The sequence below is a fragment of the Myotis nattereri genome (assembly GCF_964212035.1).
Source record: "Myotis nattereri genome assembly, chromosome: 2".
Classification (NCBI taxonomy): Eukaryota; Metazoa; Chordata; class Mammalia; order Chiroptera; family Vespertilionidae; genus Myotis; species Myotis nattereri.
This window is the reverse complement of record NC_138076.1, coordinates 120,761,453-120,777,976: the sequence shown is the minus strand read 5'-3', so window position 1 is coordinate 120,777,976 and position 16,524 is coordinate 120,761,453. Positions and strand designations below refer to the sequence as shown.

General features: G+C 37.4%; 1 protein-coding gene across 1 annotated transcript in view; it reads left to right on the top strand.

The window, feature by feature from the left end:
- Window positions 1-16,524, top strand: part of ERC1 (ELKS/RAB6-interacting/CAST family member 1) — a 443,495-nt gene that overhangs the window by 228,984 nt on the left and 197,987 nt on the right. Inside the window, exon 14 of the mRNA XM_081083645.1 lies at window positions 5,822-5,953. Within this exon, the coding sequence (XP_080939771.1) occupies window positions 5,822-5,953 (132 nt within the window). The remainder of the gene's footprint in view (window positions 1-5,821; window positions 5,954-16,524) is intronic.

Genomic DNA, 16,524 nt, shown 5'->3' with positions numbered 1-16,524 from the left:
GAATGCATATTTTGATGAATTCATATTCAGTGATTTGCTGATCCATATCGTAATTTTGCTAAGTCTCTTTAATATTTGCCTTTTACATTTTAAGTATGTTTGTGTTCCATCAAAATATGGTGTTATTCCCTACCTAGTTTGGCTCAGTGGATACAGCATCAGCCTGGGAACTGAAGGATCCCGGTTCGATTCTGGTCAAGGGCACATGATTGGGTTGCTGGCTCAATCCCCAGTAGGGGGCGTGCAGGAGGCAGCCGATCAATGATTCTCTCTCATCATTGATGTTTCCATCTCTGTCTCTCTCTCTCTCCTTTCCTCTCTAAAATCAATAAAATCTACACTAATAAAACAGAAAGATGCAAATTGACCATACCTTCATGACACCCACCAGCCAATCAGGAGTGGGTATGCAAATTAACCCAACAAAGATGACGGGTTAATTTGCATACACAGGCGCTGAGCGGGCAGGGCGGGATGATTGCATCATCACCATGGCGATGACGCAGGCATTCTGCACCGCCCCAGTCGCTCCGGGCCTCTGGGCGGTATGGGAAGGCGGAAAGGCAGCTCCGGGCCTGAACTAAGGCAGAAAGGTGGCTCCGGGCTGGAGCAAAGGCTGAAGGCTGGAGCGAAGGGGATGCTGGCAGCCTGGGGAAGGAAGGCCCATTCTTGCACGAATCTTCATGCATCAGGCCTCTAGTATGTAGCATATATATTTTAAAAATATGGTATCATTGAGTTCCATTTTAGTATAATCTCATAACAGCTGTGTCTTTGAGGTAACGATTGTTAACCTAACAGATATTTTTCTCTCAGAAGCAGTTTTGATAATCACAGTTTGCTTTGATAATCCAGTTTCCTTGTACTGGAGCTACAGACGAGTACTATGCTAACCAACTCCTAAGATGGCCCCAAATCGTCCTTATCTTCGGGTATTCATTCCCTTGTTAGTCCTCTCCCACATTGTGTCAGAATTAGTCTTGGTGAACAGTACAAATGTCAGAAGTGATGGTGTGTGACTTTTGAGCTAGACCATAAAAGACAACGCTTCTGCCTTGCTTTTTTGGATCACTTGCTCTGAGGAAAGCCAGGTGACCTGTCACAAGCAGCCCTGTAGAAAGGAAGAGAAAGGCCCCTTGCCAAGAGCTATTACCAATTTGCCAACCATGTAAGTGGAAGCAGAGGATGGAATTCTGGCTGACATCTTGACTCTAACCCCAGGAGAGACCCTGGAACCAGAACTGTTTGGCTAAACTGCTTTTGAGTTTCTGACTCATAGAAACTGAGATAAAAAATGTTCACTGTTGTTTTAAGCTGCTAAGTTTTAAGTTAACTTGTTATATAACAATAAACAACTAATAAAAAAAACTTTAATATCCTAAGTATTAAAGTGATTTGCCAAATACTTGAATTTTTTTCACTTTAAATTCACAATTCGGTTTTTTTGTTGGTAGAAGAGTAAGTGCTTTTGAATTTGTTTTATTAATGTTATCACCACAGTCATTTTCAGTGCTGAGGATTGTTAGAGCTTTTGGCAGAGTTTGCCATACGGTTTCTCACCTAGGTAACTGATATTTGTGTGCTAATAGGTTATGAGCTAAGAAAAGTTATGAAACATGATATGTTATAGAGACTTTTATGAATATATCTCATGTGTAGAAACTATTCTTGCTCTAGAAATGTTGTCCAGTAGAAATGTCAGCACATAGATAACTTTGAATTCTTTAGTAGCTTCATAAAAAAAACTAAAAGAAAACTGATGACATTAATAATTAATAATGTATTTTTAATCTAATATGTCCAAATTGTTACCATTTCAACACATAATTAATGTGAAGCTTATTAATGAAATATTTTCCTTTTTTGTTGTTTGGGCTAAGTCTTTGGAATTTAGTGTTATTTACAGTACATCTCAATTTGGACTAGCCACATTTTAAATACTCAGTAGCCACATGTGGCTAGTGGCTGTCATGTTCAATAGCACAAATAATGAATTTAGCTGAAGAAGTTTAAAAGACTTTATTCCAAGCTAGCAGCAAATCAACAATGCATATAAACTGTAGGAATGGTTTTTTTACACTTATGAGATTAAGATATGTAACATGCCATATCTGAGCTTTAATCTGTATCTACATTTGGCTCCAATAAGTCATCCTTCTATTTTCTGAATGCCTCAGAATCTTCAAACCTATGAGATATTCTATGGATAGAAGAGATTTGGGATATCAGAGGTTCTATGTAGATTTGTTTAAGATCATAGGCTCATCATGGCATGACTACCTCATAGTTTAACTTGAAGACTGCTGAATGTGGACTTTTTTGGGGAAAAAAAGTATAGTTTAGACTGTGAAGCACATATTCAGGGCCCTGGGCTGTACGTGGTATAGAAACACTTCGCAGGGGTTTCAGCGCGAACCCTTTACTTCCTTGAGCTTGGGCCTGAGAGCAGAAGTAAACCAAATCTGTTGTGTTTCACAGTTTCTGAAGTCCAATATTTTACCAACTGACATTTTGTTGGCTCACACATATTCAGAGAAGCTGTGATAACTGTCACTTCTACTCAGAGTTCAGGCATTGAACAGATTAAAGATCTTTCTTTTCCTTCAAACCAAAGTACACCATTAAGTATAGTGTAGATGAACAGTTTTGTCGCTAGAAATTTGTGTCAAACTCTGTCACCAAAATCTACTCACTACTATTTTTGTAGGTATGTTAAAAAAAAAAAAATGGGGCAGGAGGGACTGTTTGCATAGAAAATGGGATGGGATAGTTTTAAAAGCTCTTAGCGTGGTGCTGTGTTTCAGACATCTGCTGTTGGGATATTGAAACTTTAGGTATCTTTAGAATCTTCAGAATAAGAGCAGAACTTACTGCAATATATTGAGTATTTATTTATTTGTTTGTTTTTTAACATATGCCCCTTGGAAACACAGTATGTATGTATGTATGTATGTATGTATGTATGTATTTATTTATTTAAAATCTTTATTGTTGAAGGTATTACATATGTCCCCTCTTTTCTCCCATTGATCCCTTATAGCCCGCACCCGTACCCAACTCCAGGCCTCTACCACCTATTGTCTGTGTCCAAGGGTTATGCATATATATATATATATATTCTTTGGTTGATCTCTTCCCACCCACTTACCCCTGCTTTCCCTCTGAGATTTCACATGCTTTTGTGTCTCTGGATCTATTTTGTTCTACACTTTATTTTGTTCTTTAGATTCCACACATATGAGTGAGATTATGTGATACTTGTCTATCTCTGACTGGCTTATTTCACTTAGCATAATATTCTCTAGGTCCCTCCATGCTGTGTCAAAAAGCAAGAGGTCCTTTTTTATAGTTGCATAGTATTCCATGGTATAAATGTACCACAGTTTTTTCATCCACTCATCTACTGATGGGTACTTGGGCTGTTTCCAGATCTTAGCTATTGTAAATTATGCCGCTATGAACATAGGGGTGCATACATTCTTTCTGATTGGTGTTTTGGGTCTCTTAGGACATATTCCTAGACGTGGGATCACTGGGTCCACCTATTTTTTTTTTTTTTTTGGTTTTCTGATTGAGTAATTTTTTTTCTACCCTGTCTTCTAATTCCCTAATCTGATCCTTGGCTTCCCTTAACTTGCTATGTATTCCTTCTACTGTGTTCTTTATTAGTGCTAAGTCATTCTTCATAGTTACTATATCTTTTCTCATGCTTTTGAACATCTTTGCCATCATTATTCTGAATTCTTTATCTCAAATTTCTTATCTCCATTTCATTTAGCTCTTCTTCTGGAGAATTTTCTTGTTTTTTCGTTTGGGGCTTATTTTTTTTTTTTGTCTCCCCATTTTGGCTGCCTGTTTGAATTTGTGTCTATATACTAGGTAGATCTGCTACACCTCCCAATTTCTAGTGCAGGTCAGTGTCAGACGCTGTTCCTGACTGGCCTTGAGCACTCTGTTTGGAGCTATCGGCAATTCACAGAGTGTGACTCCCTCTGCTGGGACTGTGTGCCTTTGGAAAAGACCAAGATGTGCACTGAGGTTTGCTTTTCCTAGGCCCGGGCCATGAATTATATCAGGCAAAGACTCAAAGCCTCCAGAGACCTGCTTCTGCCAGCAGTCTGTTTGTATTCAGTGTTGATTAGCCTCTCAACCACAGTGTGGGGTGAGAGGTTTTCCAACAGGGTGGGGCAATTGCTTCTGCCTGCAGGCTGATCATTATTCTCAGTCTCTTAATGGGCCTCAGAAACTACACAGGGTGGGCAAGGGGTTTTCCAATAGGGTGGGGCAACTGCCTTTTCTCCAAAAACTGCCTGGATAGCAAAGATCTGTCTGAGAAAGATGTCCTCCGCAGCATGAGGGAATGACTCAGCACAGGAAACCAGGGTGTCTGCCTTTCAAGGTCTAACTCCAGAGCCTCCAACCCTGGCTTCTGCTCACCCAACTCCAGTCCACTCTGCCCTCCCTCTGCTGGAGCCCAAGATGATTGGCTGCACATGAAATTTTGTGTGAAGGCCCTTTTAGAGGGTGCCTGCATTTCTAGCCATCTCTCCCTGGCAGATAGCAACCCTGCTGCTTTTCACAGCCAGATATTACGTGGGCACCTTTCTCAGTTCTGGTGCTCTGGGCTTGGGAGCCCAGCTTGGGGTTTAGATGCTAGAGTTCTCAGTGGGAACCCCCCATAGTTGAGATTTCCCTCCAGAACTTCAGGTGCTGTCTTTGGGAGCCCAGCCAGCCCTTTGCACCTCCGCACTTTCTACCATTCTCTATGCAGTTTCGACTTTCCGTTCTTGGTTTTCAGTTTCTCTCCAGCTAGTCTTCAGTTGATTATTCAGGATGGTTTTTCTGTAGTTTAGTTGTAAGTCCAGTTTGGTCCTGGGAGCATGTCAATGTAGCTTGCACTTATTCCATCACCATTTTGGAATCCAGCACTTTATTCTTATTAATATTCTGGTTCTATAGGAATCCAAAGAGGAAATGCTTATAATAACCTCACAAGTTAAGTTTTTCATTCTATTTGAAAACTGCTAATTTATTCTTATTCTAAAATGTTTTGTCTTACATGATCTTTTAAAGTCCTATAGGAGTTTGCTTGTCTTTCTAATTGAAATCCATAGTTACTTCCCCAAAATTTACTTTTTAAACTTGTTTAGATTATTAATGCAGTGGGTTTTGGTTGGCTAACTAAATTACTCATTCTTAGCCAGACCAGTCATTTATATCAGGGTGTGGTTTTTTTACTTCCAGTTTTTTTATATAAAATTAAGAGAAAACGTGACTTTCTTTAATTCATTAGGAAAAAACTCTTTTTTCCATTTCTCTTTTTTAAAATTAGTTTGCCAAATAATTGCCTATATGAAAATATAATCTATAAGATCATGCTGTTTATTTAACTTTTTCATCTAGGCTTAACTTTTCAGGGAAAGAGAACGTTTGATATTGAGTCTTATTACTTTGCTTCATCAGAGCTGACATTAGGTCAGTTTAGAGAGTAGTTCAAAAATAGCTTTGTGCTTCTACATAATTAAGCTTTTGCTACCCATGCTGCGTAGCGCAACAATTTTATTCACTCTGTTATGGAGGTCAAGTCCATCACATGTTTCTCTTGCTTAATAACTAGACCCTTTGCTCTTAATATAGTTATTTCACTTCCTTTACTTCTTTCTTCTCTTGTTTTATTTTTTCCTCTCTGATGATACCGTTTTTACCTGGATTTACTTCTGAAGGGAAGAACATTTAATAAACAAATAGCCCTTGTTGATACATAGGCTCCCCTTGTGGTAACTAATTAGTCTACTTCACCGAGTCTTCCATCGTTTTCCAGGACAATCTCCGTAAGAAGGATGACAGAATTGAAGAGCTGGAAGAAGCACTAAGAGAGAGTGTACAGATAACTGCAGAGCGAGAAATGGTGCTAGCACAAGAGGAATCAGCCAGGACCAATGCTGAAAAACAGGTCTGCGATTTTATACAGTTACTGGCAATGCAGCTGGTTAAACAAAAGGTAAAACCCAAACAGTGTAGTGTAGGGAAGCTACACATAATGTATGTTTATATGGTTTCAAAAACACTCCTCAAGTGTAAGTACTTAGTCTTAAATAAGAATTGAAATATAGCTATATAAGAATTGACTCGTTTTAATGCAGAAGTCTCAGCATTAGTAATTAGGGACTGATTTCAGATACAGTTATGTAGTATATGCTCATATATCTGAAAAGATGAAATGGAACATGTCTGTTTGTTACAAGACCGGCACAATCCTGCTTTTAAATTGAATGGGAAAACACAAGCATTTCTGAGTTAAAGATGTTAATTTTAAATAGCAAATAGTTCATTTATTTTATCCCTTGGCTTGTTCAAAAGGGCAGTTAAAGCTATAACAAGTTAAGATTAATAACAAGTATGAAAGATAGAGATATTGTGACACTTAAAGAGTCCCAGATCAGTGTTCTATTGAGGTGACTTGTTAAAAGTTCTGTTGCTGGTTTATATATATAATTTTCTAGACCCTTTTTAGATCCTTACCCTTGCTTTTAACTTTTTATTGGGAAGAATAAGTAAAGAGGGAGATGTGAATGGAAGAAATAGTTTTAACCAGTGAAGACTCTAATCTCAAGTCCCATTATGAGAGTTTGATTGGAGGTTTTGAACCTGCCTCACACAGACTCATGACATTTTATTTTTCAGTGATTATTTCTTTTCCATTTCTTTTTTGGAGAAATATAAATATTAAACATAAAAAGTTCAAGTGAGAGGGTAACATGAATGGCGGGGGGATCCTCTTGGATCAGACTACCAATGCTCTTGTGAGTTAAGTTAGTTGTATAGCAAGGAAGAAGAGTACAATTCAAAGGAGACTTATTGTAGTATGTACCACAAGGGAACCCTTCATAACTGTGTTAGATACAAGGATATAGTTTCTTTAGTGTCAAGTATAGAAATAAAGACAGACTGAAATAAGCTAAGCTGAGGGAAAATTGATCTTTTCACAGTATGTCCTGTAGTGCCTTAGTCCACTTTCCATTTGAATTATTTCCTGATGTGCAGTTGAATAGAGTTTGGGTAGTGGAGTGTTTCAGAGATGGGGTGGTGATAGCTGTTGTTTCAGAATGATAATGGATATTCTTTCAGCTTGATCTTACCTTTTTTACACACTTTCCTTTATTTTCAAAATGTCACCCTTTTTTTTCTCCTGTAAAGATTTCTTCGTCCTTTGGAAATCATTAGTTAGTTAAAAACCTTACATGTCAGAGATCATGTAGAGGTTTTGGCCATTAATAATAGATCATGTCATTATGGACTATAGACTACTCTTATGTGTTCTTTTTAAAGCTATTGCTGTGTAAACTGGTTATAATTATTTAGATCAGTTTTTTAAATTTACATAAAACCTGAGGAGAAAGTACAGAGTGTTGCTAGATACTCCTTTCTTTACCTCAGTTTTCCCTATCGTTAACATCTTACATTGGTGTGGTAAATTTGCTACATTGATGAGCCAGTATTGATACATTATTAACTAGTCCATAGTTTACATTTTGGTTCACTCTTCGAGTTGTACAGTTCTGTGGGTTCTACCAAATGTATAATGTCATGTATTCATAATTACAGTGTCATACGGAATAGTTTCACTGGCCTAAAAGTCACCTGTGCTCCACCTAATCACTCCTCCCCCATTTTCCCAGTCTCTGATCTTTTTCTTTCTCTATAGCTTTGCCTTTTCCACAGTGTCATATAGTTGGAATCATACAGTATCTAGACTTTTCAGACTAGATTTTTCATTTACCTTCTGCATTTAAGGTTCTTCCATGTCTTTTTGTGGCCTGAAAACTCACTTAGGTTTATCTCTGAATTACATTCCATTATATGGATGTGCCACAATTTGCTTGTTCCTTTACCTATTGAAGAATGTCTTGATTGCTTCCAATTTTGGGCAATTATGAATAAAGCTCTTATAAATACTTATGTCATTTATGTATGAGTATAAATTTTCAAGTCATTTAGGTAAATACCTGGGAGTCTGGTTACTGGATTTTATGGGAAGACTACACTTAACTTTGCAAGAAACTGTGACACTACCTCCCAAAGTGGCTGTATATAAGTTGCTTTTAATTGCATGCTTTTTTTCTCTTCTGTTTATCTTTTTTGCACCATTCTGCTTCTCACTGCCTATCTGAAGCTGTTGAGTGAAATATTGCATGAGACCAGTCATTTGGGCTTTAAGTGGTTTAAGGTATGAAGAAACTGCTTTTATATTTGTACTTCTGGGGTTGTGTAAACTTCATTCATTGTTGCCTCCTGCTTTCATCTTTTCTTATTTTATCTTTGTGTGTTTTCTAACTCCACTGTTTATTAATTGTATACATCAAGTATTCATTTGAAATACCTTAAATGAGGGAAGCTTTTTCTGGATAGGGACATTACTCTTAGTATCTTTCTTAGGTCCAGAATTTATTTGTCTCTTGCCTAAATTTAGCCCCTGAGAAGAAATAACTACCTCTGATAGGAGGAAGATGTTTGCATCTCTTGATTTCTCAAAGTGCAAAATAAAATTGTTTGGGAGCCATAGCTCATTAAAATAAAGTACAGAACCTTTTAAAGTTTGAGCAGGGAAAAACTCTCAAAGGAAAACATGTTTTTCTTTGTTTTGTTTTGTTTTATTTGTTTTTTAAATATATTTTATTAATTTCTTACAGAGAGGAAGGGAGAGGGATAGAGAGTTAGAAACATCGATGAGAGAGAAACATTGACCAGCTGCCTCCTGCACACTCCCTACTGGGGACGTGCCCGCAACCAAGGTACATGCCCTTGACTGGAATCAAACCTGGGACCTTTCAGTCCGCAGGCCGACGCTCTATCCACTGAGCCAAACCGGTTAGGGCATCCTTACAGTATTTTTGTTCCAAATACATGCTGCTCTATATTGAGCTCTATATTTGGAGAAGTTGTCTAATAGTGCAGTGAAGGAAGATGTCTTCTAAACTGTGTTGACAAATCCTATTTAATAAAGAGGTAATGTGCAAATTGACCATCACTCCAACACACAAGATGGCTGTCCCCATGTGGTCAAAGATGGCCAGCAGGGGAGGGCAATTGTGGGCGATCAGTCCAGCAGGGGAGGGAAGTTGGGGGGGGGGGACTAGGCCTGAAGGGGAGGACAGTTAGGGGTGACCAGGCCAGCAGGGGAGGGCAGTTAGGGATGACTGGGCTGGCAGGGGAGGACAGTTAGGGGGGGACCAGGCCAGCAGGGAGGGCAGTTAGGGGCAATCAGGCCTACAGGGGAGGGCAGTTAGGGGCAATCGGGCTTACAGGGGAGGGCAGTTAGGGGTAACCAGGCTGGCAGGGGAGGGCAGTTAGGGGTGACCAGGCCAGCAGGGGAGGGCAGTTAGGGGCAATTGGGCTGGCAGGGGAGCAGTTAGGCATTGATCAAGCTGGCAGGGAAGTGGTTGGGGGGTGATCAGGCTGACCGGGGAGTGGTTAGGGGTGATCAGGCTAGCAGGCAGAAGCAGTTAGGGGCAATCAGGCAGGCAGGCAGGTGAGTGGTTGGGAGCCAGCAGTCCTGGATTGTGAGAGGGATGTCCGACTGCCGGTTTGGGCCCGATCCCACCTCAAGGGGTCCCAGATTGGAGAAGGTGCAGGCTGGGCTGAGGGACACACACACACACACACACACACACACACACACACACACACCCGTGCATGAATATCATGCACTGGGCCTCTAGTAGAGGGATAAAAGGGAATCCCACGAGGAAACCCCAGGGTTCCTTTCCACATTATTTCCGTCTGAAACTTCTTTCTGCTCAGGTTTTGTATTTTGTTGAATGTGAGAATCCATTCCCCCCCCCCCCCTTAAAAATATTTTTTAAATGTATTGTGGTGACATTGGTGAAGAAGATCACATATTCAAATGTACATATCCATGATACATGTATGCCCACCACCCAAAGTCAAGTCATCTTCCTGCACCATATATTTGGTCCACTTTACTCATTTTCTTAAAATGAGCATGCAGTAAAATTTTTTCTCTTAAAGAAGTCTCAGAATTACCAAGCGTTAGGGAGCAATATCCTTAGTTCAGCAGTGCTTTTATGAAGTTATAAATTGTGAAATGCTTTTTTATTGTATTTGAAAATGTCATGTCTGGTATACTTTGAGAGCAAATTTTTTAAATTATTTATTTTAAAAAATATATTTTTATTGATTTTTAGAGAGAGAGGAAGAGAGAGGGAGAAAGAAAGAGAAACATCGATGTGAGAGCAGAACATCAATTGGCTATTTCCTGCACGCCCCCCCACCAGGGATCGAGGGTGAAACGCAGGCATATGCCCTAACTGGGAGCCAGCAACCTTTTGGTGCATGAGATGACATTCAACCAACTGAGCCACACTGGCCAGGGCTAGAATAAATTTATTTTTGAGGTAGCCATTTTCAAATAGATTACTAATTAAGAGTTTTAAAATGCCTTTAATGTAATAAGACTTCTTTTGTGGCTTAATAAGTTGGATTTGTTTTGTTCCGAAAGAATGTTTTTGAATGTTTTGAGTGAAGATACATCCTCTCAGTATAACTAACATTTGCACATGAGTTCTGATTTTTATTTTAAAGGCTGATTTTTAATAGTGATACTCATTTTGTTCAAATTGCCATTTTAACATTATTTGGCTTATATATTAAGTGTAAATTCTTGACCTAGAAGATCATAAGGTTTTACCAATGATTTGCTAGATAGTTATAGATTAATTTGCCGTTTTAAAAATTTGACCAGAATTGAACCTGGGACCTTTCAGTCCGCAGGCCAATGCTTTATCCACTGACCCAAACTGGTCAGGGCTAATTTGCCTTTTTAAGGGTCACCAAAAAATGGCACTTTTGATGAAACTGCATTATAAGGCCTGCAGGACATCTTGAACCAGCTTGGTTTTTACTCTAGATTTCCCTGTCGTCTCAGCTTCTTCCTTTAACATGTAAGTCTTTTCCTTCCCTGCCATCCAGACAGGAAGATGGGAGAGGCAGAGATGGCCTTCATTGTCAGTAGTTCTTGATTCTTGATGTGAAAATGGGTAGCACAGTCATCAACATTAGATCCAACATCTCTATATCTTTAGTTAAATAGCTAAAAGAAGTAAAATAAGAAGGCAGTGCTTGTGGAATGTACAGTGCATGTTGGTGACACACCTCATTATGATTCACCTGCTTACTTCTCCTATTGTGTTGTTTGTTCTTTTTGAAGGCAGTGGATGTTTCTCTTGTGTTTCTATTTTCATTTTCAACTTGATCAAATTTCACAATCATAGCCATATCTGGTTTATCAGACATGGTTGCATGGGAAACAGAGTTAGACACATGAGCAAGTGGAGTTCAGTCTGTGCAGTGGCTGCTGCCGAATGTTCCATTTATTTTTATTCTTAAAGATTTATTAAGACAATTGTTTGGTGAAGACCTCAGGGGACAGGTGCAGGGTGGAGGGGATCAATGGGAGGAAAATGGGATATCTGTAATAGGTTCAACAATAAAGATAAATTTAAAAAAGAATAAAAATCTCTGTTTTCTATTGGCTGCAAAACTACCTAGTCACTTACACAATATTTATCACCATGATACCAAGTACTTTCCAAATAGAAAAAAACCACTGAAGCAGCACTGATAGCTGGGTAGCCTATAGAAGGTGATGTGCAGTAATAGAATTATAGTTTCACTCCCCAGTCTTTCCCATTATCTACTTACTTTTATTTGTTTTTTATTGATTTCAGAGAGATGAAGGGAGAGGGAGAGAGAGATAGAAACATCAATGATGAGTCATTGATCAGCTGCCTCCATGCCCCCTACTGGATGGGGATCTGGCCTGCAGCAAGGCATGTGCCCTGACTGGGAATTAGACTGTGACCTGCTGGTTTATGGGTCGACAATCAACCACTGAACCACGTTGGCCAGGCTTGCCTTTTAGCTATTCTGAGAGTGTACAATTTATTCTTTGGTTTTATAAACATAATCCTATACTTATATGAATACAGTGGGGCCTTGACTTACAAGTGTCCCGACTAACGAGTTTTTTGAGATACCAGCTGTCTCTCAGCCGATTTTTTGCATTGAGTTGATAGAGTAATTTGAGTTAACGAGCTCCTTAACGAGCTCCTTAACTAGCTTGGTCTCAGAACGAATTAAACTCGTAAGTCAAGCCCCCACTGTATTTATAATGTTTTCTTTCCCTCATTTTCTTTTTAAAATATATTTTCTACTGATTTCAGAGGAATGGAAAGGGAGAGAGATAGAAACCTCAATGATGAGAGGGAATCATTGATAGGCTGCCTCCTGCCCTTGTCTGGATAAATTTTACTTCTTTCATAAAACCTCTGACCTTCCAAGTCTGAGTTATATGTCTCTCCCATGTTTTAATCAGCCCCCTATACTATTTGTTTTACAACACTGTATTATTACTTACTGTCTATTACTTGGACTGTCTCTATCTTCTCCAATAGAATGAAAGCTACTTGAGGATAGGGCCTGTGTCTTGTTTATTATTATATCCTTAATACCTACCATCATGTCTGTTACATAGTGGCATTCAGTGAATATTTATTGAGTGAATGAAATTTTATTCTGACCCCTCTGAATGTTTCTACCTTCCAATAATAGCAGTATCACTTATGTTTAAATGGTAATTTTATGATTAATTATTACATGTTTTTATTCTTTAATTCCTTTCCATATGATTTGATAAAGCACATTATCTGACCAGATAAACTCAAAGATTTTAGAATTACAGATTAAAAAAATTAGAGTAGGTATTATGCATTTGCAGATAACATTTTTTTTAGTGTTTGATTTTAAAGCATGGTAGCCATAATTGAAAAATAAACTTTAGAAATCATCATTGTCCTTACCTATTCATCAGTGGGTTACAAAGGACTTATTATGTCTTATAGGATAAATGTACAACACTATAGCTTTGCTCTTGTTAATCTTTTGGCTAATGGGAGCTAGCTAAAAGTCTTCAACTCTGAAATAACAGTAAGCCATGTTCATAAAAACATGTAAAAATTCAAAACATTCTATAGAACAAATATAGAGTGTGACCAAATTAGTTTGAAAATCTTTTTGATCCTACTTTATTTTCTTCTGTTGGGACTAAAACTTCTGATCATCGGCAAATTTGACATTAAGTTTTTCAACATTTGTCTCATCTCTCCCTACCTTAAAAATAGATTTAAAATATTATTACCATTGTTTCCTTTTATATAGTGCTGTAATGGACTACATTTATAGTTTATAGAAGTTTCTTAACATGTCTCAGTACTTTTTTCTTTACCCTTAAAAGTCTGTTAGTAGTAACTGATGCGGGTTTCTGAGGTGAGTAGCTGTGCATTCTGAAAGTATTACAAATACAAATGTTTCTCAAAACTGTATAGAATCATTCAGTCTTAGAAAGAAGTTCATTTGGAAGTGAGCAATATAAACTGCTTCTTAAGTAGTTTACTGATTTCTGGAGAAGTCGTCTGTTTTGTCAGTGTAAATATTGAAGCTGCTATTATTCAAAGATATTTCATTTTAAAAAAGGAAGATGTTATTATAAAACATTTTGTTGACAAACATATGGATAATACTTTTTAATGTTTCAAGAATATGGGGAGCTGTAACATTTAAATTCACAATCATTTTCTCTTTGCCACTGTATGATCGTTTCAGTATTTAAATCAAGTTCTGTCAAGAGGAACCTAGTAAGTTTCATTGTAGACTCTTGCTGTAATGTCAATGAGTTTGAATCTCCTTTGTTATGGTAACTGGTTATGAAATCAGTAACTTGACAGACCCTGAAGTGAGACTGCTGGAAATACGTCATGTCTGCCTTCATGGTGACAGCTGGCTACAAAACAAACCCCACCAGAGCCATTCTGCAATTGACAAGGGACTTCAAAGGCCAACAGGGCTGCCACTTCAAAGAGAATTCTGCCATCTATGGCTTGTTGAAAGAAGTTAAATGGCTGTACCCTGCCATAGCAGAAATCTTCATGTTTAGACTTCTCCTTCTTTTGATCTTAGAAAGATGTATGAAATGGGCTTTAACTTAAAGAAATAATATAGTCTGTATAATGGCAACCCAATATTATTCTGCATTTCACTCCACTTATTAATGGAAATTGCTCAAATATGTTTAAATAACAGCAAGTCTAAAAACTCAAATGTCTCAGGATGAATGTTCAAAAGAAGAATTGAAAATCCATATTAATATTGTACTAACCACCTTCACAATGTGGAATAAGTAATATGGTAGATAAAATGAAACTCTCCCATGTTTTTTAAAACTCTCTTAGTTTCTCTTTGTGTTTTTACCCCCTCTAGTAGAATTGGATTCTGAATATTTATAGTAAGAATGGCCTACAATTAAAACCTATACTCTCAGGGTTGATTTGCATAGTTTAGACAGACATTTCTCTACTTTTAAATAACTCTGTAGTTAAAATTTTAAACTACCTTATTTAAAATATTTAGTTATTTCAAAGTTGGATACAACTTTGAAATAATTATCTCATCTCTGTCTTATCTCAGTTTTAATAAAACTCTTAATAAAAGATCAGAATACATCTTTAAGAATAATAAGGACGAGGCAGCAATATGAATTTTTTCTTTCAGAATATTGAACGCCCTAAAAGATATCCTTTTGATGGAGTCATATTTAATATACTTGAAAAAGAAAAAGAAAACTTAAGAAATAACATGGCAATAAAAGTATGGAGATTTTATATATGATGTGAAGTGAGAGGGTTAGCTAGAATTTAAAGTTATTAAAACTCAGTGACATAACCTTTTCTTAATTACATGTTTTCCTTCTCATCCTATGTGCTGTATAAGAATAAAAAACTAGGAATCCTTAGATTCTTTTGCTTTGATCTCCTATTTCCTTATTTCTTAAAAAATTTTCTTACATAAAGTTGACTTGGCAGAAGCTTTAGCCACTAATATAACTTGCTCTATAATTTCACCAGATGGTGTCAGTAGACAACAACTAAAGAAACTGTGAAGGAAAACTGAAGCCCCCTGGAAATAACCACATGTGATTCTATGACCAAAAAAATATCTATTTACACAAGTTCTTTAAAAAATGCGTTTGTGTTTATCTTTTTGTTACTATAGTTTCTTCCTCTTGAAATTTTTTTTGATAAGATTGTACATGGTTGTATTGTTCCGGAAGTTCAGGAAATACCGGTCTCTAAATTTCAGCTTGATTTTTTTCCTTTTTATTCAACAAAGGGACCACATCTATATTTTCAAAAGTTGTAATCAAATGAAAAATTAACTGCAGTGGAAAAGAAATAAAACCTTGGCACAAAAATTGAACCACAGAGATGAGTGCCAGAGTCTATAGATACTGGTTTTCAAAATAGACATGTTTATGTACTTCTGAATCACCACTGCTTCACTGGGTGGGAAGCACTCTTGGAATCTGTGGCAGATCTATAACAGATGATATTTAGTTTGCTTGTAATGACTTCTTGGGGTGTTTGGCCCTTATTCTGTTATCTCCTACTGAGAAGTTTGATAAACCAAGTTATTGATGATAGAGGCAGTCATCCAAGATATGGCTGAAGGTGAAGTCATGAGAGCCAGATGGCTTCCCACTGATTTTTATATGCAGTTTATGTTCTCCTTGGCTGCACCTTCCTGGATGTTTTCATTGAAACATATTTTCTAGAGAAATTAGCACAGCAGGATTTATCCTACACCACAGATAGTTTTTGTGTGTGGCATGTCTGTTTTGGTACTCATTTGTCTTTTCCTTTTATCTCCACCCTCTTTAATGAATAAATAAAAAGGCAATAAGGGTTAGTGTAAGTGCATTAAACCAGAAGTTAGGTGATGTGGAGTCTATTTCTTCTTCTGTTTACCAGTGTGATTTCGGGTAAGTTCTGTATTCTTTCTAAGCCTCTATAACCTCATCTGTGTAGAATAAGTTATTATCCCCACAAGTGTTTTGGTAGGCTGTAAAGCCTCTCTACAAATGTTGAGCCTTCTTATTATGGCTGCAATAATCCTATATGTGTGAGGGGGTATGTATGTATGTATGTATGTATACATACACACATTCATGTGATGCTTATGAGTTCCCTTTTGGTATCCTTCAGTTGCCAGACATTTAATTCTACCCTTTTACTTTTCTCCTTTGGGTAATAGTAAACTTTTGATGAGATCAAATAACTCTCATTTCATTGGCCAATATTTTCTTTATCCATTTTCCAGGGTTTCTATTGAAATAATGTTTTGTCTACAAAAATATGTCCCTAATTAATGAAATATCTGTTTACTACTAGATAGCTGTTTATTTTTCAGCAATGCAAATAAGGATTAAAATTTTTGGTTAAAATGCCAATAAACTTTTATTTTTATTGTTGAAAACTTAAGGAAACAGTATAAAGCTGTTTGATTCAAATTGTTCATTTGATCTCAGAAAAAGAGCTCAAGCCCTAAATGCTCTGTTCTCTGTTGGTGACTTTATACTAGTGAGGGGATTGCTGTTTCTGTAATGAAATGGAA